We start from the raw sequence: 23,854 nt of genomic DNA, 5'->3' as shown, positions 1-23,854 counted from the left end.
ATAAAGTAGAATTTTCCTTGGGAAAAGAACATAACTTAGAACAAAAATTCTAGCTAAACAGTTAAGCCACTAAAACATATGTATTGCTTTAGGTTTAAGGTTTTTCCTCCATTCCATGTCTGAATTTTCTTTATTATTCACCAATATTTATGATTCCAAAGTGTCTTATTCTCATTTTTGTTGTTGTTCAGTCACTCAGTCGTGTCCGACTCTTCTCGACTCCATGCACTGCAGCACACCAGGCTCCCCAGTCCTTCACCATCTCCCAGCATTTGCTCAAACTCATGTCCGTTGAGTTGATGATGCCATCCAACCATCTCATTGTCTGTCATCCCCTTCTCCTTCCTTCAATCTTTCCCAGCATTGGGGTGTTTTCTAAAGAGTCCGCTCTTTGTATCAGGTGGGCGAAGTACTGGAGCTTCAAAACCACTTACAGAGTAACTACACCTTGTCAGGCAAATGTCTGAGATTTTACTATGTAACTTGAAGATTTTAAGAATGAGTGAGGGGAAAAATTGGTAGAACAGAGTGGGAAGGACAAACTCAAGACCGTATATCTGTTCGTACCCCTCTAGACTTGAATAATCCACTTTTAGTTGAATCACTGGGTTTCTTTTAGGGCTCCTTCCTTCACATGGGAGCACAATGAGCTCCACTGAATTAATTAGAACACAGTCCTTTACAGAGAAAGAAAACTTCAAACAATAGATGCTCTTTCAGTAACCACCACAATGTTCCCAAAGCACTAATTGGCTTTCAGACAGATAACAAAGGCTGATTTGCCTTTCCTATTGACTTGAAGGTTTGCTAGCGCTTTAAAAACACATTACATAAAACCTTAGAAATCTTTTGTGAAGATAAATGTGATATTTTTAAGCAGTGATCCTTCGCTCTCATGATTCAAGGTCTGGAGATGGCTCCCAGACTTCTTGAATCAGGGTGAGCGTAGATTTTTATTTTTCAAGGTAAACAACACATAAGCAGAATGTTTATTGTCTGAGGCTTTATTGTCCTGGTGAGACCTGATCTGTTGTCTTTTCTTGATAAAAAGTCTCATCTGCAGGTGGGCTTCATTTAGTGCAAACTCATTTTTAATGCAGTGATACATGTCTATGACTCTGATCACATAGAAGTATAGGTATCCCTTGTCTTGCAACAAGATCTCCTATAGCAGACTTAGGAGACTAAAAACATTTCAACTCAGGCTCAGTGCCTCTTCTTTGGGGTTTCTTAAAAACCAAGGTCTCTGAGGTGTCACTTTGCCCAAACTGTTACCTAATCAAATGGCCAAGTGGTTAGTGACTGGGAATTCAGTTGCATCATGCTGAGTCTGTTCCCTGCACTCCACCATTTTTCTTGGAATTCTGGGTCACTCAAGTGTCCACTTTGCTGTGGTTGTTGAAGAAGCCTTGCTTTCAGGGACACAGGTGCATCAAACTTATGCTCAATACGTCACCATTTCAAGCAATGGAGTGAGATTTCTGCAAGTATGTCCACACTCATCAGCCAGACATCCCTTTCCCCACCCGTGATGATAGAGGATATGTCCGGTGTTGCTGGAGTTTACGGTGGCACTAGCGGTAAAGAACCCACCTGCTAACGCAGAAGATGTAAGAGACCCAGGTTTGATCCCTGGGTTGGGAAGATTCCTTAGAGTAGGAAATGGCAACCCACTCCAGTATTCTTGCCTGGAGAATCCCATGGACAGAGGAGTCTGGGGGCTACAGTCCATGGGGTTGCACAGAGTCAGACATGACTGAAGTGACTGAGCACGCACTCACATTCTATTTGGGATCCTCTGAGTCAGCCTTCCCACAAGCAGGTGGGCAGACAGGCAATCCAGTTCCTGCCGTGTGTGTTCACACCACGAACACGCTAGAAGGCTCATTGAAGCCCGTATCTACAGTAAACTCTTCTGTTCCTCCACGCAGGGAGAAAATTTTGTGCGCTCAGACTTTGGGAAGAAACCCATACCTTTCACTTTGTTCTCTGAATTCTGCAATTCTTAGTGAGTTTGACTGATGGGTGAGCCAAGCTAAGATACTCCCTTTCTGGGACTTCGTATAAGGTGAAGAAACGTCACGAGCTGGGTCAGAAATAGACAGCAGCTACTGCTTTCAAATGGGCCTCCGTTTTCCCCCTGATGGAAGGAGCTGTACAGGATGGCTCCCAGATGTAGACAGACCCCAGACAAGAGCCTGCTTTGTGCAAAACAGAGGGACCAGGACTCCACAGAATACCCACCTGGGGTCTAGTCACTACAGCGGGAGGCCCTGTTCAGACAAGCCATCTGAGTACATCAAAAAAAGAAAAAAAGAAGAAGAAAATAACCTATAGTTGAACAAATGAAAAGCTAGAATTTTCCTTACCTCTAGAAAATATAAACAAAAAAAAATTCTAAAGAAAAGGGACTTTTGTGTATGGAATCATCCAAGAATACATTAACAGTTGTATGTCCTCACATGAATTGAGGTGGTTAATTTACCCACTGTGTGGAGTGTTGGGGACACGCCGCAAGCAGCTAGGCCAGCATCACCAGCAGTACCAGCAGGACGGTGACCAGTGCACAGGCACAGGGCTGGGCGCCTGGGGCCGAGCTGGCCGGGTCCTTCAGCATGCACATCACCCGGGACCAGGACCCATTGTTGGGCAAGGGGGTGACGCCTGTCACCTTGCACATGAGGTTGTAGATATCCACGACTCTGATGGGAGCGGCTCTGAAGTCTGATTTGAAATCTGCAAGGGAAAGGCAAGGAAACAAGTGGTCAAGGCCTCTCCTGGGCTGGGCAGGGCAGAAAGGGGTGAGTCACGTGGTGGAGGGATTACGCTTTGCATTTCAGCAGCTCTAGGACTGGTAGATCCCCCTTGTCCACAGAGCCTGGCCAAGGGATTGTGAACCTGGAAGGCGATCTGGAAGGTTCTAGGTTGTGAAAGGAAGTCGCTTTCTATGGTTTATGGAGATGTGAGTATATGCTAAGTCGCTTTAGTGTATCCAACTTTTTGCGACCCCATGGACTGTAGCCTACCAGACTCATCTGTCCATGGGATTCTCCAGGCAAGAATACAGGAGTGAGTTGCCATTTCCTTCTCCAAGGGAATCTTCCCAACTCGAGTTGAACCTGCATCTCTTACGTCTCCTGCATCTGCAGGTGGGATCTTTACCACTTAATACCATGTTTCTTTGAAAGACAAATCAGACAACAAACTGATTTGTGCATAACTGTGCTTCCCTTTGTAACAACAGAGCTTTCCTTGAGGACCCAAAGGCCAGGTGAAGCTGCTCATTTCTGCAAGCCTCATTTTGCCCAGCTCCCCAAACCCCAATTCGGTTGCATAGGTCTCTACCAGGCCACCTATCTGGCAGGGACTGGTTAGCCTGGGTGCCCCCAGCTCAAGAATGTTTCCCATTTTTCTGCCACGTGGAGGTCCCAGGACTGGACAGAACCGGCAGTTGTATAGTTTTTCTCAGTGTGGCTAATGCACAAGCCACAGAGATGGTCTCCTAAGTATGTCTGGAAGATCAGTTGAACATTCTTTGGGAGCTTTTCACTAGCACATAAAGTAACTTAGGGGTGGGGAAAATAAAGAAGCTGGTATTGGAGTTGGGGACCTGAGTGAAGGCTGGAAGCCATCTCATGAAGGAGAATGCTTCCACCCAGATGCTGCTCCAGACTCTACGTAGACAAAGGCCCCTGGGGGCAGGGCTGGCTGTTCACAGCATAGAAAGTAAGGGCGCTGAAGGGACTTTCTCTTTCTCCATAGGAGGCAGAAAAGATGCTGAATGAACATCATCGACTCAATGGACATGAGTTTGAGCAAACTCCAGGAGACAGTGAAGGACAGGGAAGCTGGGTGAGCTGCAGTCCATGGGGTTGCAGAGTTGGACAGGACTAAGTGACCAAACAACAACAAAGAGTGAATATGCGACGTTAGTGATATTCATAAGCCGCTTCACGTTTAGGTTCCAAACCAGCGCTTCCAGCAAAATACCTAAAACTATTGAAGTTGAATTTAGGAGGGACTTTTATCCATCAGTAGTGGCTTCCCTGGTGGCTTAGTCAGTAAAGAGTCTGCCTGCAGTGTGGGAGACCCGGGTTCGATCCCTGGGTCAGGAAGATCCCGTGGAGAAGAAAATGGCAACCCACTCCAGTATTCTTGCCTGGAAAATCCCATGGACAGAGGAGCCTGGTGGGCTACAGTACATGCGGTCACAAAGAGTGGGACTTGACTGAGTGACTAAATTTCACTTTATCCATCAATAAAGGCCCAGACATGTGCTCTTTTAGTCCCTCCATAATTTTTTTAAAAGGTAGTTTTGGGGCTGTAAGGACAAGTTTTCTATCTTAGAAAATAATCTTTATAATTGCTTTGCTAAAACGATCACATATCCTTGATTTAAAAAGCAAAGAAACACTAACAGCGACAGCGACGTGACCCAGAAGTGTCCACACCAAATTCCGCTCTTAACGTTAACCCTGAAATTACAAATACAGAAGCAACAGAGAGGACTCTGCCACAGAGCGTGTTAGATCCAGAGCAACATCTCAGGTGATGGGTTTTGCTCATTTTGAGGTATAAAAGTAGAATTCCATGTAAAGAAGTTCACGGGCTTTACAGAGCAGCCTGCAGCCACTCACCAGCTGGATAAGCTCAGGGGATGGGCAGAGATGCTGCCTAAATCCTAGTTGCAGGCTCCTGTCTGTGCTCAATAGATGGGAGCTGTTGATATTAATAGAAGAAGTGCCCAGCAAGGGAAGGTTTGCATTGAAAATATTTACCCCGTAGCTTATGTGAAATGTTCACTTACTTTTAGGGTAGGGAGGGTAAGGATCTGCATTGCCTTAGGGTAAACACTAATTTCAAACAAATCCAGAGCCACCCTGGGAAGGAGAATGTAGAGTGCCAACCCTTCTCATCTGAAGGAAAATGTTAAATTAGCTGAGGATGGTGGTTACGCCTCCCCAGAGAAGAGTCAGCCGCAGCTGAGGAATCAATGGCGAGGTGGTCCTGTGACACGGAAGATTTCTCTCCCTGACTTGCTGTGGAGGTAAGGTCATCCTGCCACATCCCGTGGTGGCTGTGTCCCGTCACGTGTGCAGGTGGAGGTCAATGGCAAACCCAAGACAGCCGTCCCCAGCCTTTCAGACATCTCCTTCTTTAACATTTGGCAAGAAAAATTGAGGTCAAGCTCTTCTGACCAAAAAAAAAAAAAAAAAATGTTAGTGGATGGACTTAGAGATTGTCATACTGAGTGAAGTAAGTCAGGCAGAGAAGGAGAAATATCATATATGCTTAGTCACTCCGTTGTGTCCAATTCTTTGTGACCTCATGGACTGTAGCCCTCCATGCTCCCTCTGTCCGTGGGATTCTCCAGGCAAGAACACTGGAGTGGGTCATGCCCTCCTCAAAGGAATCTTCCCAACCTAGGTATCAAACCTGCATCTTCTGCATTGCAGGGGAATTCTTTACCATCTGAGCCACTAGGCCACCTAGAAATAATGTATGATATCCCTTATATGTGGAATCTAAAAAGAAACGATACAAATGAACTTCCTTACAAAACAGAAGGAAGACTTAGAGACTTAGGGCAAGGTTGCTGCTGCTTCTGCTAAGTCGCTTCAGTCGTGTCTGACTCTGTGCGACCCCATAGACGGCAGCCCACCAGGCTCCCCCGTCTCTGGGATTCTCCAGGCAAGAACACCGGAGTGGGTTGCCATTTCCTTCTCCAATGCATGAAAGTGAAAAGTCAAAGTGAAGTCGCTCAGTCGTGTCTGACTCTTAGCAACCCCATGGACTGCAGCCCACCAGGCTCCTCCATCCATGGGATTTTCCAGGTGAGAGTACTGGAGTGGGGTGCCATTGCCAGGGCAAGGTTAGATTGTTCCAATTAGGAACTGGGATTAACCAGAGACAGCCTGTCTTCCAGAATGATTTCCCTTTTGCTTAGCTGGACCAGACTTTCTGACTTCTAAAGCTGTTATCTGGGCAGCCGTAGCGATGCTCAGCATCCTGTATGAGCAAGAATTACCTCCAATTAATCAGGAGGGCAGTACGTTTATCTCAAAGTGCAGCTAGATTGTTATTCAAGACCTCGCTCTTAAATTTTCTTCTGCGTAAACAGTCAGTGTGTAGAGCTGTTCAATCTTGCGTGCGAAGTGAAGCCAGAAACGTGATGGTTTGCGGGAGGCTGTATCTGCCTGGAAACAGTTTTGCAATTAGCCCAGCGCATTTTCATCTGGGGTTGTCTTTCTGTCTATAAAAGACTTGGGCTTTTAGTTTTAAAGGAGCATATGATGGAGGCCTTTGTTAATGGACAAAAAGCTCCCCACTGAATTTCAGCTGTTGCAGCTCTGGGTACTGGGTTTAAAATTTTGGTTTGAGGCTACATTCATTTCTGTTTTAAAATCTGCCCAAGATGCTTACTCATAAACACTCCAGCTGACAACTGTTTTGCATTCATGATCTGATTCCTCTCTTTTGGGGAAGGAGGAGGTGATGCCTTTGAATGAAAGCACCCCTGTCTCATGTTCCTCTGTGTAAAGGCCATGGCCTGGGATGTCTCCACACTGAGCTAGCAGTTGACCTCACAGCATCCTCAAGGCTCCATCCTGAACTCAGCTGGCTTCTGAGCTCCGCAGATCTAACCTGGTGCTTGGCTAACAGGTAGCTGTTATTGGTTGACAGTATCATGCGGGAACATCCTCTGAACTCTCTGAGGCCAATGTCGTGAACCCAGCTGTGCCCTAGAAATGCTTGCGGCTACTGGTCCTGTTGCTTGCTTAAGGACGTGGGCACTTGGATGATGTGTGGGCAATGATGTGGACCCACGTATGTTCCCTAAGCTCGGCCTCCCAGAGGCACCCGTGGAGGGGGCGGAAGTTGACACCTTGTGGCTTTCAGCAGGCTTTGTTTTTTGTGGTTGAGAGAGTGACCCGAGGTGAATGGAATGAAGGAGGGCCCACAAGCATCTCTGTCTGGTATGTTGAGGAGGAGGGCAGGGCTTCCAGGTGTAACCTCTAACCTATCACCTGATAGGAAAGCGTAGGCTTTTGTGGGCTGAAACATTTTGATCGAAACATTCAGAAAAAGGAACTTTGACTGTGGATACCAGGGTAAGCTAATAAGCCTAATGTTTAATAAGGAGTGTGGACAGCAGGAAGGAAGACGAGGAGCTCGTAATCTGATCAGCTGACTCTTGATGGTTGTTGACTGCTTTTCACTCTTTTTTTTTTTTCTTTTAAGGGAGTGTACAAGTAGTAATATGATTGTTAGAGCGTTTGATAAACTTTTCCAAAATGTGAATTTTACAGTGCTGTATTAATTAAAGCAAATGACCAAATGGGCCCCCCTCCGCCCCACCTCTCTTCCAGACCAGGAAGGCATCAGGTCCAAGAAGACAAAGTCAATTCACTCTCATCCTAGATACTGCAGAAGTCATTCTGGCTCATCCTCAAAGTCAGTCACAAAACTGTTTCCTAGCCTGCTGTGAGCACATCCTAGCTTCTGGTGGGCCCTACACTGGATGACCTGCACAGGGGTGGCCGCTCTAGACAGGGAGGAAGTGTGGAAGTGTCAGACCCCATGAAGCGAGCACGTCGACTCTGGGACTTGTGGCTGTCAGCAACCTGGTGCCTGATAAGCTTTCCTGGACATCAGATGGCTGTGAAGGGATGTTTTGATGAATTAAGTAAAAAATGAATCACAAACATGTGGAATACATTTTCCTCACTGCGCTTGAGATTTAAAACTTACAGGGAGAAGTATTTAACCACGTTTGCCAAACCCAAGAAGCATTTGAAAGCAAGCCAGCCAAAGACATTTTGTGGAGACCGGCTGGCTTTGCTCAGCTTTGCTCATAAAGAGGATCCGTAAAGAAATCGCTCCAGCCTTTCTGAGCACCATCAGCCCCTGATGCCTTGGGGGAGGAATGACTAAGATCTCGCTTACCAGGTCCGAAGGCCAGGAAGATGCCCCTCATGGCTCTGAGCTCGTTGTCGTATCCATGCCAGCCCCAGTGCCAGCCTTCTGGCTTGCGGGTGACGGTGCTGTTCATCCAGAATGGGAGCGACTCTCGATTCTGAAATCAACAAGGTATTGACATCACCCTGTGACCAGGCCAGGGCGTGAGCAAGCATCAGGTTCAAATTACCACCCACCCAGCACGGGGCTTTCCTGCCCAGGGGTCTCAGCCAGGGTTGTCCGACCTCAGCCCGATCACTTCCCACTCCAGGTAGCTCGCAACTTTGGAGGTGGCCCGTTAAATTGCCAGAGAGCCCTAGTTCTGAAGGTCTCTTCTTGCACTGTAATCAGTTTCAGAGCCACTAAACATAGCGTGTCAGAGACAGAAGGGAAGTGAAAGTGTACCTGTGGTATAATAAAAAATAGAGCTGGCCTCTGTCCCAGGTTCCCCCGCCCAGAGCACCTAAACCCTTGGAATTTCCTGAGTGCTGGGGGTGTTTTGTTATTCATGATGAGTCCTGAGTTCCCATACCTGGGTTTATGCTAATGGGATGGGATGATCTTTGGGTTAGGGGGCTAGATAGCTTCAGGATGAGGGGGCTGGTCACCAGAAGAACCAAGGGGAGAGTTAGAACTTCCAGCCCTATCCTCTGATCTCTTAAGACTGAGTTCAACCATGTGAGTAATGATTTTGTTACCTGAGCCAACACAGTGAGACCCCACGTAAACCCCCAGGAACAGCAGGGTCCGGGGAGCGTCTGGATTAATGAACACACAGTGATGGGAGGCCGGTGCCCCGACCTGGGTTCTCGGCGCCCCTCACCGCCACAGCGTGCCCTGTGCCTCTTTTCCATTTGCCTGCCCCTGTGTAGCATCCTTTATAAGAAGATTGTAATCGTGAGTGTAGCAACTTTCTGAGTTCTGCGATTCATCTCAGTGAATTATCAAAGCCAAAGGCAGATGGTGAGAACCCTCAGATTTATGGCCAAGTCAGACACAAGTGTGGGCAGCCTGAGGACCCAGGACTTGGGACGAGCATTCAGATGCGCGGGCCATCTTGTGGGCCGGAGTATGGGTCTGCTCTAACCTGGGGTGGTGTCAGAGTGGAGTTGAAATGGTAGGACACCCGACTGCTGTGGGAGAAATGTTGCTGGCAAACACAGCGGCTAATGGAATCGCTTCATTTTTCTGGCCCAGCCTCGGAAGCCCAGAAGCAGCGAGCCTGCACCACCCCAGGGGCCCCTCCACTGGAGCAACCACCCCTGTCCTCATTTGTCCAGCTCCGCCCCAAGTAGCAACTCCAAGCACAGAAGCCTTCCTCTCCACTGAGCCAGCCTTTGAAGATGAACCCATGTTCCTCTCCTCCACGCCTGTGGACCTTCATGTCCTTTGACCATTCTTCATTCAGGATGGCTTCCAGACCTGTCGCTGCCCTGTCACCCGTCTTTCCTTCAGAACTAAATTTCCCTAGATTGTAGCAGCTTACTTGAGAGACAGCAAAGCTCACAGGAGGTTTTGCAAATCCCGAGGAGACTGTAGCCAGTTGGACACAAACTGAGCTCTTTGAGGCGGACTAAGCCTTCATTCCTGATAGTCCAATCATCTTCTGGCTCAGCAGGGTTTAATATGACAAGTTTTCCAAATGCAGGAGGTAGAACTGACTAGTTGTGATGAATGCGTGGAAGCAGCACAGCTCAAGGACCAGGGATTTACAGGTGGGCTTCCCTGGTGGCTCAGACAATAAAGAATCTGCCTACAATGCAGGAGACCTGGGTTCAATCCTGGGTCGGGAAGGAATGGCGACCCACTCCAGTATTCTTGCCTGGAGAGTCCCATGGACAGAGGAGCCTGGCAGGCTACAGTCCGTGGAGTCGCAGAGTCGGACACGACTGAGGGACTAACACCTTTGCAAGACTTGTAACAGCACATGTATGCCATTTTGTGTGCTGTGCGGTTCACCGAGAGCCTCCCCCGACATCCACTTAGGTGTCAACACCTCCTGCTGCGGACGGTATTTTTTTTCCCCGATTTTGGCACAGAGTGGTTAAGTGACACTCTTAAAGTCACGCAGCTCTTGGGAGGCAGGGCTGGGCCTGGAAGCCAGGGCGTCAGTCTCCTGGTCTGTGCACCTTCCAGGGCCCTACAGCCAGAGGTCACTGCAAGGCTCCTACAGCCTGTCCCTTGCTGCTTCATTCACTGAGTGGCAGCCAGTATGGAGACAAGATTTTGAATAGGATGTGGGTTAAATTCCAGTTTGTTGCTTTCCAACTCTGTGATCCTGGGCAAGCTGCATAACTTGTCCGAGCTTCAGCTTCCTTGCTGGATGTGACAACACCTGCCTCAGAGACTCTGAGGGATAACCTGACTGTGTGCTAAGCCTGACACACAGTAGGTGCTCAATAAATAGCCGGGGGCGGTCTCCAGATGCCACCGGCTGCAGGGTGAGGTGCTCGGGGCTTGTGCAGCAGGGTTGAACCCTCCTTTGTTTATTTAGCTGTCATATCACACTGCACGCCCATCCCGTCTCACCCCATAAATCACTCCCTGGCATTACTACTTTCCAAATCGCACTGTTTCATTGACTCTCTGTTTCCTCAATTTCCATCCCTCCTGCTCCAGCTGTAGCTTGTATTTTTCCATGGGAATATATTTATTAACTTACTGCATTTCTGGTTTATACCCTCTTTTGTTCTTTGTGGTCATGCTCACAACACATGCCAGCTTAGCTTTGTTTGCTAATTTTACGTGCTGCTCCCCTCCCCACCTGTCTACAAGGCAGTGATTGCTGAAGAACTAGGTAGGACATGTCACTAGCGGTGTCACTAATTAATGTCCCATGAGGGAGGGACAGGTGGAAGGGAGGCGAAGCCTGCCTGATTTGAAAATTCCAGTCTAACTTCCACATGCAAACATACAGCAACAAGGCATCTCAGCCCTGAAGATGACGGGAGATCTGTAGGATCGCAGGTAAAGCCACTGGTGTTTTTATCAACATGACAAGTTGCTCTGGTGAAACAACTGTTCTTGCTTTTTTTTTTTTTGAAACAACTATGTTTACTGATTTTAAAAAGTAATAATAACCTGGCTAGTTATTTGAGAAGCTAAGTGATTGAACGGATTATGTGACATAATCAGACTGAGGGGATTACATGACATAATCTAATTACATGACTTAATGAAACTCACGAAGGGGAGTTGATGAATTTTTCCCTTGTCCTTCCTGGTGGCTTTTACTGATTCACTTGGTCCTGTGTCTCCTCCCACTCCCCCTCCCCGCCCCAACATTATCACACCAGTGCGGGCCTGTGCAGCCGTGTAATGCACACCTCATACATGCAGCCCTGCTGGTGAGGCACTCCACACTTCCCACGTCCCCAGGCTGGGGGGTCCTCAGGTTACTGGTTGAGGAGCCTCCATCCCTCCTGAACCTCCCAGGTCCAGGGACCCCCCCACACAGCGCCACCTAGCGACACCCTGGGGTGCCCGGGCCCTCCAGATGAAAGCGTGTGTGTGTGTGTGTGTGTGTGTGTGTGCACGTGCGCATCTGAGCTGGAGCAGTGTGGACACAGAGGAGTCCCTGCGAGGCCCGGGAACCTTGCATAGTGACTGCATGTGGGAAGAGCATGATAGGGAAGCAGCGTGAGGACTCTGGAAGGAGTGAGGCAGTTTCTCTAGGAGGTTGTGCCAGTCAGAGGGGCGGACCAACCGTCCTGCTTTGCCCGGGACTGAGGAGTTCCAGGGATGCAAAAAAAAAATTTATGACTGACCTGGGCAAGCCGGGACAAGTTGGTGACTCTGTAATGAACACTTTCTTGGCAAGTCAAATAAAATCTTCGCTGAATGTCATTTGTCCAGCACCTTCTGGTACCCCTCCTCTGTACAGGGGTGGATAGCAGTGCCAGGACCCCCCCCCCCCATTTATGAGCCCCTAAACTAGTTCATTGTTTCTAATGGGAAGGACCCGGAAACTGTTCCCCAGGAGGAACACCGAGGAACAGCTGTTACTGTGTTTATAGATGTATGTTCTAGTATTTGCTGCCTGCCTTGTATGTTTGATGCCTCACTCCACTACCAGCTCACCACCAAAGGCCTGCCAGAAGCTTCCTGAACTGGGGAAGCCAGGCGATTACTTGTGAGATGTGTGTTTTGGTTTCTAGACTAGATCTTTGCCTCATTCATCCGTGGCGTTAACAACAACAACCAAAAAGTAGCCTTCACTGTTTACCCCCCAGATCAGCAGACCAGTTAATTCAGCCCTTGCCGGGACCCATGTCTTTGACTCGGCATTTTTGGAATCCTTTCTGGAGCTAAGCTGAGCTGTCGGGGGTGGGGTGGGGGCACAGTCAGAAAAGGGGGCGGCGCTGGGAAGGAGGGTCAGGGCGACAGGAGTGATGGAAGGCCGGGGAGAAGCAGAGGGCGGCCTGGACAGTCTGCAGTCACTGCTGTCTGTCTGTGGCTGAGGCACTTGCTTTGGTGAACCGTCCAGCATTTACTCACTTCGCACTGTTGCATTTGGAGACTATATTAGCACGTGCTGTTCTCACCGGCACCTTTCCATTTCCCCTGGGTGCAGATCAGAAAATAATAGCTAAGCCACAGAGAAAATGATTCTTGAGGAGGCAGGAGGGTAACCAGATCTGGGAAAACATCTGGACGTCAGCTCTTGCTTCACACCCCAAAGTGACTTCTCCCCTCATGGCTGAGGAGGTGGAAATCCGTCCTCCGTGGGTTCCGTTCCCTGACCACAGGTGCTGGTTGGGGCCGTGTCTGCGTGGCCCTGGATGACCTCCTCTCCCGTCTTTCCCTGGAAACATACTGTCTACACCGCTGGATCCCAAGCCTGGCTGTGCACACAGCACCCTGAGTTTATCCCGAGTCTCACTTTGGGTGTTTGGGTTCGCAGGTGGGTAAGGCGGCAACTCTGGCTATTTAATAGTCATCCCCTGGGTGGCTGGGATGCATCGTCCGGCCTGGAAACCACCAGGAGTCTTTCACCTGGCATTTGTCCTGGGCTTTGTTCAACGATTATCTGTCCTTTCCTGAGAATGCTTCGTCTTACGCTGGTTGCCATGCTGAGTCTGTGCTTCAGCCGCTGTGGGTGCAGAGTCAGGCTCGGAGTCACTCACATGGGGTCTTTCCAAAGAGGAATCATGGCGGCCGGGTGGCTTTCCCAGTATCGTTGGCCAGCACCAGGTTCACTGATGGTTACACATCTGGACCGCCATCCCTCATGTCAGCCCCTGAAAGTGTAATTCCTGCTGAGAAGTGGGGTCAGGGACCCGAGTGTCCCCTCCTTCTCTCTGGATGAGGCCTCTCACCCTGTGTCTAGGGTGCTGGGGAACAAAGGTGAAATCAGGTCCAATTAAAATCAGTAAGTAACATGTGAACCCCTAAGGTGTGTGACGGGCCTAATACAAATGAAATCAACCTTATTCCCCTAGGACAGGGTTGTAACAGGAGCTTCCCCTGCCCTCCACAGTGCAATAAGCTCACAGCATCTCAGGCTGGAAAAGGCACCTGGTGATGTCTCGGGAGAGGCCTCAGTCGGGACTCTTGTTGAAGGGAGCACGGTTTGGCTGGCTCCGGGGTTTTGCTGCCAGGGTTAAGGTCGAGCTTGGGGACAAAACGCCGTGTCTCAGGCTTTGTGGCATCACCATTTTAAACCCTCCTCCCTAGAGGCTTCCTGTGGGGTGACTCCTCAGAGCCCTCCGGAGTGGTGGTCACAGGCCCTCAGATGTGTGTTTATCACACTGCTGCAAAAACAAGTCCCCCCAACTGTTTCTCTGTCTTAGAAGGCCTCCTCTTTCTAAAACCAAATTTAATGTCTTAGGCCCCAGGCCCTGGTCTCACCCTGGCAAGCCCACTGCCACGCACAGTCTCGTTCTGGAAATTGGGAAATGCCAGAAAGCAGGAGCAGCAGGGCCCAGAGGCGGCAGAATTCCTCAAGAGAAGAGCTGGAGCAGGGTGCCCAGCGGGTGAGCTTCCTTCTACTTCTTCTTTCCCTCAAGATCGTGCTTGCTGAAGCTCACCGAGGGTGAGGAGGGCATCGCATGCCCTCCGACGGCTTACGGCGATGACCCTGGTCGCTGCCAGAAGGCAAGCGGCTTCCAGTCCCCGACACAGGCATCCTGGACCTTCGGCACCTCAGGCCCGCAGGAAACCGCTCCAGCTGCCACTAAAACTCAGGAGCCACGCTCTCCAGCTTGTCTTGATTTCCCCAAGTATTTTGGGCCCAGGGCCTAACTGCCACTCGATCCCAGGCCTGAGAATTGAGCCTGGCATTTCATATCCTTTGCCGGTTTTTGAAATAAATCTTTCCTCGGGAGACCAATATGGGCCTTTTTTTGGAAGCTGAAGCCTGCATTTGCTTCATTTCTCTCCACGCAGATGAGAGTCCAGAGGATCCACAATGCAGCTCCACATCTCACGATCTTTCACCAGCTTCTGGCTGCATTTGGCCGCCTTTCTGAGCATGGTGTCAGGAGGGGGACACTGTCCAGGAGAGGCCGTGGGAATCAGCCCCAGAAGCTGAGTGGGGACTGAGGACAGCTGAAGTGTCCGCCCGCCCCTGGACTCCAGCTGGGAGCTAACTGGGCCAAGACAATGGCCACTGGTGGTTTCAACACCTTTTCTCAGTTGAAATCTCTTCTAGGGCTACTAACAATTAGCCCAGGTGAAAGGCCTGACTTAGCTTTCCTCTCTGGGTACTTAGTCACTGATTTATTACCCTATAAAGTAAAGAATTTGTCAAAAAGACCTTGATGCTGGGAAAGATTGAGAGCAGGAGGATAAGGGGATGACAGAGGGTGAGATGGTTGGATGGCATCATTGACTCAATGGACGTGAGTTTGAGCAAACTCTGGGAGGTAATGAAGGACAGGGAAGCCTGGCGTGCTGCAGTCCATGGGGTTGCAAACAGACAGGACTGAGCGACTGAACAATAACAACAAGTAATCAAGAACCAACTGTCTCTATTTATGAATTCATTTCTTAATTTCATATTCCACAAACAGGTACTGAGTCTCTGCCATGTACCAGGTTCCACAGAGGAAAACCCGGGCTAAGATGCCACAGACCTGCCCTCAAGGAGCGTCCACCCCAGGAAGCATCACTGGCCTGCCTCCTGAGGGTTTTTGGACCACCCTAGACACTATGACAACTCCAGTGACTCAGTGGGTGAAGAGTCTGCCTGCAATGCAGGAGACGCAGGAGACGTGGGTTCAATCCCAGGGTCAGGAAGATCCCCCGGAGGAGGGAACCGGCAACTCACTCCGGTATTCTTGCCTGGAGAACCCATAGACAGAGGAGCCTGGTGGGCTACAGTCCAAAGGGTCAAAAAGAGTCGGACACGACTAAGCGACCATGCCTGCACACAACCTGCCCAGCCCCTTGCTAAGTGCCCCCTGGTGCAGGGATGGATGGAGAGCATGGGTGGATGAAAAGATGTGTGGGTAAACCCCATGGGCTGGGGCTGGGTGAGTGCGGCCATGTGCATGGCTCAAAAGCTCCAGTGACGGTGTGACCCTTGTCCCCTGACAAGGACATGCAAAGAGAGGGTTTACAGAGCATGGTGACCAGGTCTTAGGGAGACAGAGGGGCGGAGGTACCATTTAGGAAGCCCTGTTTCCATGCTTGAAGAAAGGAGCTTGGCAGGTGTGACTGGCTGGGGCTTAACCTAGGCAGGTGGCCTGGGTTTTTTTTTTTTTCTTTTCTGCTGCTTCATGGTTAGTCTTCTGGGAAAATGAACACATTCAGCTTCCTGCCCCTGTAGGAGAGGAGGCCAGAGACGGTACTGGCACTAGTTGGAAATCCAGTCTGTATATTAACTCTCACAATGAAAAACAAACTGTGGGAGCCTCTGGGCAGGGGGCCTTGCTTTTATTACATCAGGATAATGGTGCCATTCCAGGTGACAAAGTCAATCCGTTTCCCTGCCTTTATCTTTTTCAGTGACAGCTCTTCAAGCAACCATTTAAAAAAATAAAAAATAGAAAGAACTCAATGGGATCTTCCTGTTGGAGCAGCTGCCTAAGAGCCGACAGAACTTAAGTCGGTGGCAAAAAGTTGGTGTTTATATGGGAAGGGCGTTTTTGCCAAGGAAACCAAATCTTGCATGTTTATGGGATGGCGGTTGTAGGGAAAAAAGGAAGGAAAGATGGGATTCTGTTTTATTGGCCCCAACCAGCAGCAATTTGTCCTGACTCAGCTGTTTTCATATTTAAGCCAGAAAGAAAAAAAAAGGCTCCTCTGCTAGCCAAACCTAGACTCAGAGCAGATGCTTTTAAAGCTGAGAAACTGTCCCGCTGCAGATGCAAACCGAGATCCCTCGCTGGGCACTGGTAGGAAAGTTACAGAGCAAACACAGCATTCCGTCACCACGTGGGGAGAGATTTTGCAAATAAGAATGGGGTAGATTAAATAGTCCTGGCCCAGAGCAGCAACAGGGGCATAGAGCGACGTTTTCAATTCTCTGTAGTCAAGTAAGTTTAGTAAACAGCAGGGAGATGTAAAAGAAAAAAAAATCTAAGCAGGGAGAGAATGGGTACTTGCTTTTAGGATTTTTCAGAAGATAAAGCAAAACCCCAATACTAAATCTAAGTATCAGAAATTATAAATTAAAATTAGAAATTATAACTTTTAAAATTATAATTTATGAATTATAAAATTATAAATTTTAACTAGAAATTAAAATCCTTAGATTATTAAACCTAAGGATCAGAGATTATAATTTTCATATGTGAATCTTGAAAATAAAAATCTGAAAATTCAAAGATAGTAAAATGATTAAGGTATTCAGTCTAGGAGACTAAGGTACAACAAAAGACTGACTAAAAGATATCTAAATTTCTCTTAAGGGGACCAGGGACTGCCGTGATTTTCTAAAGAAACATTTGTGTTTTTATGTTATATACACCTTGAGTTACAGTAATATATACTGTATATTCATTGCATTTTCCTCTTTGAGTTGGCTGCTGGGAAGCTCAGAACCATCTTTGTGAACTGCAGTTCACATCAGGGAATCCCTGTTTTCCACACCTGAGTTCCTAGATGTCCATTCATTTGCCCGATCAGTATTTCTGCTGACGGCCACCTGCCCTCACTCTGGCAGATTAAATACCAGTCTTAGGTCTGATATAATCATCCCCTAGTGTCCACAGGGAACTGTTTCCATGACCCCCTTGGGTATCAAAATCCATGGACGCTCAAGTCTCTTATACAAAATGGCACAGCATTTGCATATAAGGACATACATTCTGTGTATCTTAAATCATATCTAGATTACTTATGATACTGCAGGCAATGCAGTGTGATATAAATAGCTATAAATATAATGGAAACGTGATATAAATAGTTGCTGACACTCAGCAAATTCAAGCTTTGCTTTTTGGAACTTTCAGGAATCTTTTTCCCCCTTAATATTTCTGATTTGCGGTTGAATCTACAGATGCGCAACCTCAAATTCAACTGTACAATGACGCTCATGTGCCAACATCTGCCACTCTCTTTTACCCTCTAGTCTGATCAGTTTGCAGCCCAGCTTCAAATTCATACCAACAAGGACTCAGGCCCTGTCTGGGAACTGACTGTACATGGGACCGCAGATTCCCCTGGAAGGGGATCGGGGGTGAGCTGTCCCATCTGGCCAGGTATCAAAGCTGATGCAAGAGCCTAATGAGCATGGTGTCCAGGCAGACAAGGAGAAGGCTGCTGAGGTCTTTAGGGCATCAGGCAATTAGGGTTTGGACTCAGAAGGCAAGAGAAGCTCTGTAAAATCAAGTTGGCAAACCCGAGACCTGGACCTGCATGCGGGCTTTTGTTTGCCAGTCACTGCTCTTCAAGGTGAAAGTAAAGCGGAGCCTCTCCTGGCTATTCGCTGCCCTAAAGCAGTTGCTTTGGTTCACAGTAATTGTTCCACTTTCATCTGAATAGGTTACATTGTAAGCCTGGGTAATTGAGTTAAGGCCCGTTTGTTAAAATACAACAAGTCTGGAGCCACGAAGTCTAAACCTTGGCTCTGGGTCGGAGCCTCCCGTTTGCATCTGCAGTCATCTGACCAAGCCTTTCAATTCTCTCAAGAAGGAAATAACGCAGCCGATGAGAGAGTTGGGTAAAAAAATGAACATTTTCAAGTGGAAAGGTGAGTAATTATTTACCTTTGGCTGTTTGATAGAATTTGTATCATGGATGTCTTGTCATGTGTTTTATGTTTACCTCAGTTATGAACCATCCTTCATCGGCCACTAGGGTCAGAGGGGAGACAAACTTCCCTTTCTTGTAATAGAACCTGCTGGGAATGTCTTCCTTCGCGTAGACAGTCATGTGCTCCAATCGCCTCACTTTGTTATATATCTGTAAAGAGAGCCAAGAAGGACCAGGTTTGCATTCTCTTTCTTACATATATGGGACCATATACTGGACCTGGCAGAGAGGATCCTCTTATAAAAACTTACTTATGTCAAAAATGGTGACTGCAGCCATGAAATTAAAAGATGCTTATTCCTTGGAAGGAAAGTTATGACCAACCTAGATAGCATATTCAAAAGCAGAGACATTACTTTGCCAACAAAGGTCCATCTAGTCAAGGGTATGGTTTTTCCAGTGGTCATGTATGGATGTGAGAGTTGGACTGTGAAGAAAGCTGAGTGCCGAAGAATTGATGCTTTTGAACTGTGGTGTTGGAGAAGACTCTTGAGAGTCCCTTGGACTGCAAGGAGATCCAACCAGTCCATTCTAAAGGAGATCAGCCCTGGGTGTTCCTTGGAAGGAATGATGCTAAAGCTGAAACTCCAGTACTTTGGCCACCTCATGTGAAGAGTTGACTCATTGGAAAAGACTCTGACGCTGGGAGGGATTGGAGGCAGAAGGAAAAGGGGACGACAAAGGATGAGATGGCTGGATGGCATCACTGACTTGATGGACGTGAGTCTGAGTGAATTCCAGGAGATAGTGATGGACAGGGAGGCCTGGCATGCTGCGATTCATGGGGTCGCAAAGAGTCAGACACGACTGAGTGACTGAACTGAACTGAGCTGATGTCAAAAATACTATAGCAAAATTAAAATATGAATGAGAAATTGGTCTGCCTGGCATTAAATACCCCCAATATCAAAGAAATGCATTTATTCTTTGACTCGACCTAGAGCATGTCCTACCTACACCTGATTCTAAAAGAACCAGTAGGGATGTCCCTGGCAGTCCAGTGGTTAGGGCTCCATGCTTATAAAGTAGGGGGGGCTTGAGTTCGAGCCCTGGTCGGGGAACTAGGATCCCACATGCCATGTGCCCCCCCGCCCAAAAAAGTACTAGTAACTGTTTGCCATTAATTACACTGCTGATCTGACGAAGACGTAAACCCTATACGTATTTTCAGTATTTAGCAGCAGCTTAAATCTATATGGCTAAAATTAAAACCAACTGGCTGATGTTGATTCTTTGGTGCTTAGCCAAATCAGGCATTCATTCCTGGGTAGACCTGAATAGAAAATTGAGTTTATCCACTCAACTCGGGAAAATAATGAGTTTTTAGGCTGCTTGGTAGAGAGTTTCTAATGGCCCTGGCAGTTATGATTTCCTATATAAGAAAACCCATAATTCTTAAGGAAAGGAGGGTGCACCCCCAGAAAGATTTGAGATAAGTGGAAACTCCCATGGCACGCAGGGGGTCTCACAAACTCTTGTGTCCATCATGGGATGAGCTGTCACCCAAACACAGCCCCTGCTCCTGAATAATCCACCAACCGCTTTAGGCAGCTTGCACCTGCCTGACGTACACACCACATTGGAAGCAAGAAGCTCTTCCCAGCTTGCGAGCCACTGATGCTCTCGCATCCTGGGGCCCAGGTGCCAAGTTGGAGACACGGATGGTGCTCCATGCCCGCGAAACAGAACTTCTTTGCAAGAAGTCCCGTCGACTGCGGGAGCTGCCAGTGTGGAAAGTATTCTTCCCAGTTTCACACTTACGGAGCTCACGGGAATGCTGAGCACACATGTTGAATACCTGCACTTGCTGACCATGGAGCTTGAGAAAAGGGTGGGCATCTGTGTGGGGAGGGGATGAGGCTGGGGGGAACAGCTTTGTGGGCACCGTGCTCCTCAACCCCATACAGACAGATCTCAGACTCTTAAGTGGGAGGGAGCAGGCAGGGTTGGCAGGGGGGTCTCTCTCTGGGCCAAAAAGGAGGACACTGCCCCCTACCCCAGCCTGCACCAGCAGTCCATCAACACCAACCACGCCACTGCCATGAGGACAGGTAGAGGCACCAGGCCCAGCTGAGGCCCATTCCTGGCTCCCTGTGGGTGGTGCCCCCACTGTAGGTGGGGTGGGACCCCCGGAGGAAGACGGCAGTTCTCTCTGGGAGTGGGCAGAAGCTCCAGGGCCTGCACTGGGAGACGACCATGCCACACGGGGCCAAGCAGTCAGCCATTGGTGCCACTTGCTCCTTTAGCTCCTCAGTGTGGTGTGCCAGCCACTTAGATGGAAGTATTGTTCGGAGGGACAGGTGAGTGGGGTCTTGCCATCCCAGGTGCCCAGTTCCCGGGGGCAAGGACTGCCACACCCTCTTGGGAATGGCACTCTCCAGGGGTGATCACTGTCCTTGGTGACCATCTGCAGTCCCTGCCATGGGCCCAGCAAACTTCTCCGTGCTTCAGAGCCACCCAGGAGGGCGGCGACGATGCCGCCAGCTCCCAGGCAGGACAGAGATGCAGCAGGAAGGCTGTTCAGGGAGCCACTCAGCTGCTGAGGGTTGGAGTCCCATCCCTGGCCAACCTAAGGCACACACGGCCTCAGCCTGGGTTCACTGGTCACCTTCTCCCTGTGCCTTGATGGGAACAGACTGGACTGGCCACTTTCTTCCAGAGAAGAGCACCCAGTGTGGGCATCCACTGTGCCCAGCTGTGTCTGACACGTGCTGCATGTTGCCCAAGAAGAAAGCAGCCCTGTTAGGGGCTGGGCCCTTGGCAAGCTGAGCACTGCACATCCTTCATCTCGCTTCAGAGCAACCAGCGTTCCGAGCTCATCTCAGACAAGGGAAGACACACGAGAAGGTGAACTGCTGGACAGAGGTCACCCGGCAAGGGAAGGGCCGGGTGGGTCATCTGTCTCCAAAGTCCTGGCATCCCGAGGATGCCCGGCGTTTCCGCCTTGAAACTACAGATAAAGACCCACCACAGGCACCCCCATTCCCCGCCCCGACTGGGCCCACCACCCACCCTTCTTACCTCAGAATGCTTCCCTGGGGCTGGCCACAGGCTCACGACTGGCCCTCGCCCCTTCAGCTGCTGCAGGTCACGGAGGTTGATGTAGTTATCCAGCTCGATCACTTTGTCTATCCAGGAAATGTCAGTCATCCCGTGATCTGAGAAGATGATGACGTTAAGGTCGTCCTGCAGCTCCCGTTCCTTGGGGGTGGGTGGGGGGCAGGAGAGGCAGTCAGGACGGCATCCACAGAAGGGCTGTCTCAACACCAGCTGTCTTGCAAAGAGGTGTTTTCTTTTTTTTTTTTAATTTTTTTTCACACCAAAAACATTCATTTTGTATTGGGGTAGAGCCAATTAACAATGCTATGATAGTTTCAAGTGAACTGTGAAGGGACTCAGCTGTACATACATGTATCCACTCTCCCCCCAAACTCCCCTCCCATCCAGGCTGCCACATAACACTGAGCAGAGTTCCCTGTGCTGTACAATAGGTTTTTGTTGGTTATCCACTTTAAATATAACAGTGTGTACCTTCCCAAAGTCCTTACTTACAGGCTATAGGAGAAAGAGTTTGTCCTCAGTTCTGAATTTAATCACCTACTTGTCTGCCTTGATGCAACGGCTCAAAATCATAGCAGAAGCACTTTGGGGAGGGGAGCCCGGGAGCCCATGCTGAACATGATACATACAGGCTCCAGGTTTTTAAGGTAGCCAGTCTGTTTTCATCCTCTTTGGGGCTTGCAACATACTCATGTGGGAAATATGATGACTATCACTTGCCCATTTTACACACGTTTGAAACATTAAGCCCAGGAAAATTTTTTTAATTAATACTCTAAGTCAGACAGAGAAAGTCAAATATCATATGATATCATTTTTATGTGGAATCTAAAAAAAAATGCTTCAAATGAAATTATTTACAAAACAGAATTAGACTCTTGGGCATAGAAATCAAACTTATGGCTACCAAAGGGGAAAGTGGAAGGAGAAGGATAAATTAGGAGGTTGGGATTAACATATACACTACTGTATATAAAATGAACATAAGGTGGTGGTGGTGGTTTAGTTACTAAGTCGTGTCCAACTCTTTGCAAACCCATGGACTGTGGCCCACCAGGCTCCTCTGTCCATGGGATTCTCCAGGCAAGAATACTGGAGTGGGTTGCCATGCCCTCCTCCAGGGGATCTTCCTGACTCAGGGATCGAACCTGCATCTCCTGAGGCTCCTGTTTGGCAGGTGTATTCTTTACCATTGGATCACCTGGGAATACTGTAAAAATACAAGGAACTATATTCAATACATTGTAATAGCCTATAATGAAAAAGAACCATATACATATGTGTGTGTGTGTGTGTGTAACTGAATTGCTTTGCTGTACACCTGAAATTAGCACATTTCAAATCAACTATACTGCCATAAAAAAATAAAATTAAGAAATAATACTTTGCTTAAAGTCATTCAGTAAGAGTGTGGCAGGATCAGGGAGAGAACCCAGGCCTGGTTTTGATGCCCATGGCGACCTGGTGACCAGACTGATAGGCTTGGGGTAAAGCATCGGCCCATTTCACCCGCTGAGCCAGGCGGCCATGCAGATCAGGTCACTTCAGCACCTCTGGCCTGGCTGCTCACAGGGGATCTTGTGGTGGCTGGGGACACGCTATATGAAGAAAAGCTTCCCTAGGGGCTCAGCTGGTGAAGAATTCACCTGCAATGCAGGAGATCCGGTTCGATCCCTGGGTTGGGAAAATCCCCTGGAGAAGGGAAAGGCTACCCACTCCTTTTCTGGCCTGGAGAGTTCCAGGGACAGTATAGTCCATGGGGTTGCAAACAGTTGGACACGACTGAGCGACTTTCACTGTATGAGGAAAAAGTGAACCTACCCCCCAACCCCCAGACCCTCGAGCTGGCCCAGTCAGCTCTCAGAGTAAGAAGGGCGATGTCGAGGGCTGGGACAGTCCAGGAGACAGAGGAGAGGGACAGAGGGGAGGTTAGCCCAGTGGGCTGGATTTCCGGTCACCTGGATCCACTTGGTCATGTACGCCATCACGGTGTCCACGGCCTTCACAGCGTCTTTCCTCTGTGGCGACGAGGGCCCGTAATGGTGGCCTTCCACGTCGACGCGCTCATAGTAGATGGCCGCCAGGTCCGCCTGGCCGCTCCTGGGGGGCAGGGAGAGAGGTGCGGCTGAGAGAAGCCCCCCAGCCTTCTCCCCTCCCAACCTGCAGCCCCGGTGGGGGCGGGCCTGTAGGCCGGGCACAGCTGACACCCTAAAACAAGCAAGTGGGTTCTCCGAGGGAGAGACAGGAAGAGTGCATCTAGACCTGCCAGTCCCAAGCACCATGGCGACGAAAGCCACAGAATGTGCTTCTGCGTCACCTCCACTCTCAGCTCATCAGGACCCAGGAGTCGGAAGAGGCGGCCACAGGCAGGGGATGGTTCTGAAAGCCCCCCTCCCTGCCCGGTGGCTTCGGAAGATTAGAGAAAAGAGGAGCGATCATTCAAGTAACAGCTGTCCCATTACTGCTGGCCTTCGAGGAAGCCTCTAAAGAAAACACTGAGCTGGAGGTGCAACTGACTGGCAAGGATAAGAGCAAGCTTTACCAGGCCACCTTGCAGGAGGCAGACAGGTTTGCGTTCAAGGCTTGACATCAGCAGACACTCCAAGCATGCTTGTTCCCTGGGCACCCAGGAAGG

At 49.0% G+C, this 23,854-nt stretch overlaps 1 protein-coding gene across 3 annotated transcripts in view; it reads right to left on the bottom strand.

The window, feature by feature from the left end:
• Positions 1-298: 298 nt before the first annotated feature.
• Positions 299-23,854, bottom strand: part of ENPP6 (ectonucleotide pyrophosphatase/phosphodiesterase 6) — a 99,706-nt gene continuing 76,150 nt past the window's right edge. For 2 of the 3 annotated variants that reach the window (XM_044938437.2, XM_006075123.4), the window contains exons 4-8: positions 23,178-23,319; positions 21,181-21,360; positions 18,172-18,309; positions 7,948-8,077; positions 299-2,736 (exon numbers count right to left, since the gene is read on the bottom strand). In XM_044938437.2, the coding sequence (XP_044794372.2) occupies positions 2,522-2,736; positions 7,948-8,077; positions 18,172-18,309; positions 21,181-21,360; positions 23,178-23,319 (805 nt within the window). In that variant the 3' untranslated portion in view covers positions 299-2,521. Of the gene's footprint in view, positions 2,737-6,047; positions 6,198-7,947; positions 8,078-18,171; positions 18,310-21,180; positions 21,361-23,177; positions 23,320-23,854 lie in introns of those variants that run through there. The other variant, XM_044938434.2, reaches the window with a different exon arrangement.

This window comes from Bubalus bubalis, chromosome 1, assembly GCF_019923935.1.
Source record: "Bubalus bubalis isolate 160015118507 breed Murrah chromosome 1, NDDB_SH_1, whole genome shotgun sequence".
Lineage (NCBI taxonomy): Eukaryota > Metazoa > Chordata > Mammalia > Artiodactyla > Bovidae > Bubalus > Bubalus bubalis.
This window is presented reverse-complemented; position numbering and strand designations above follow the sequence as displayed.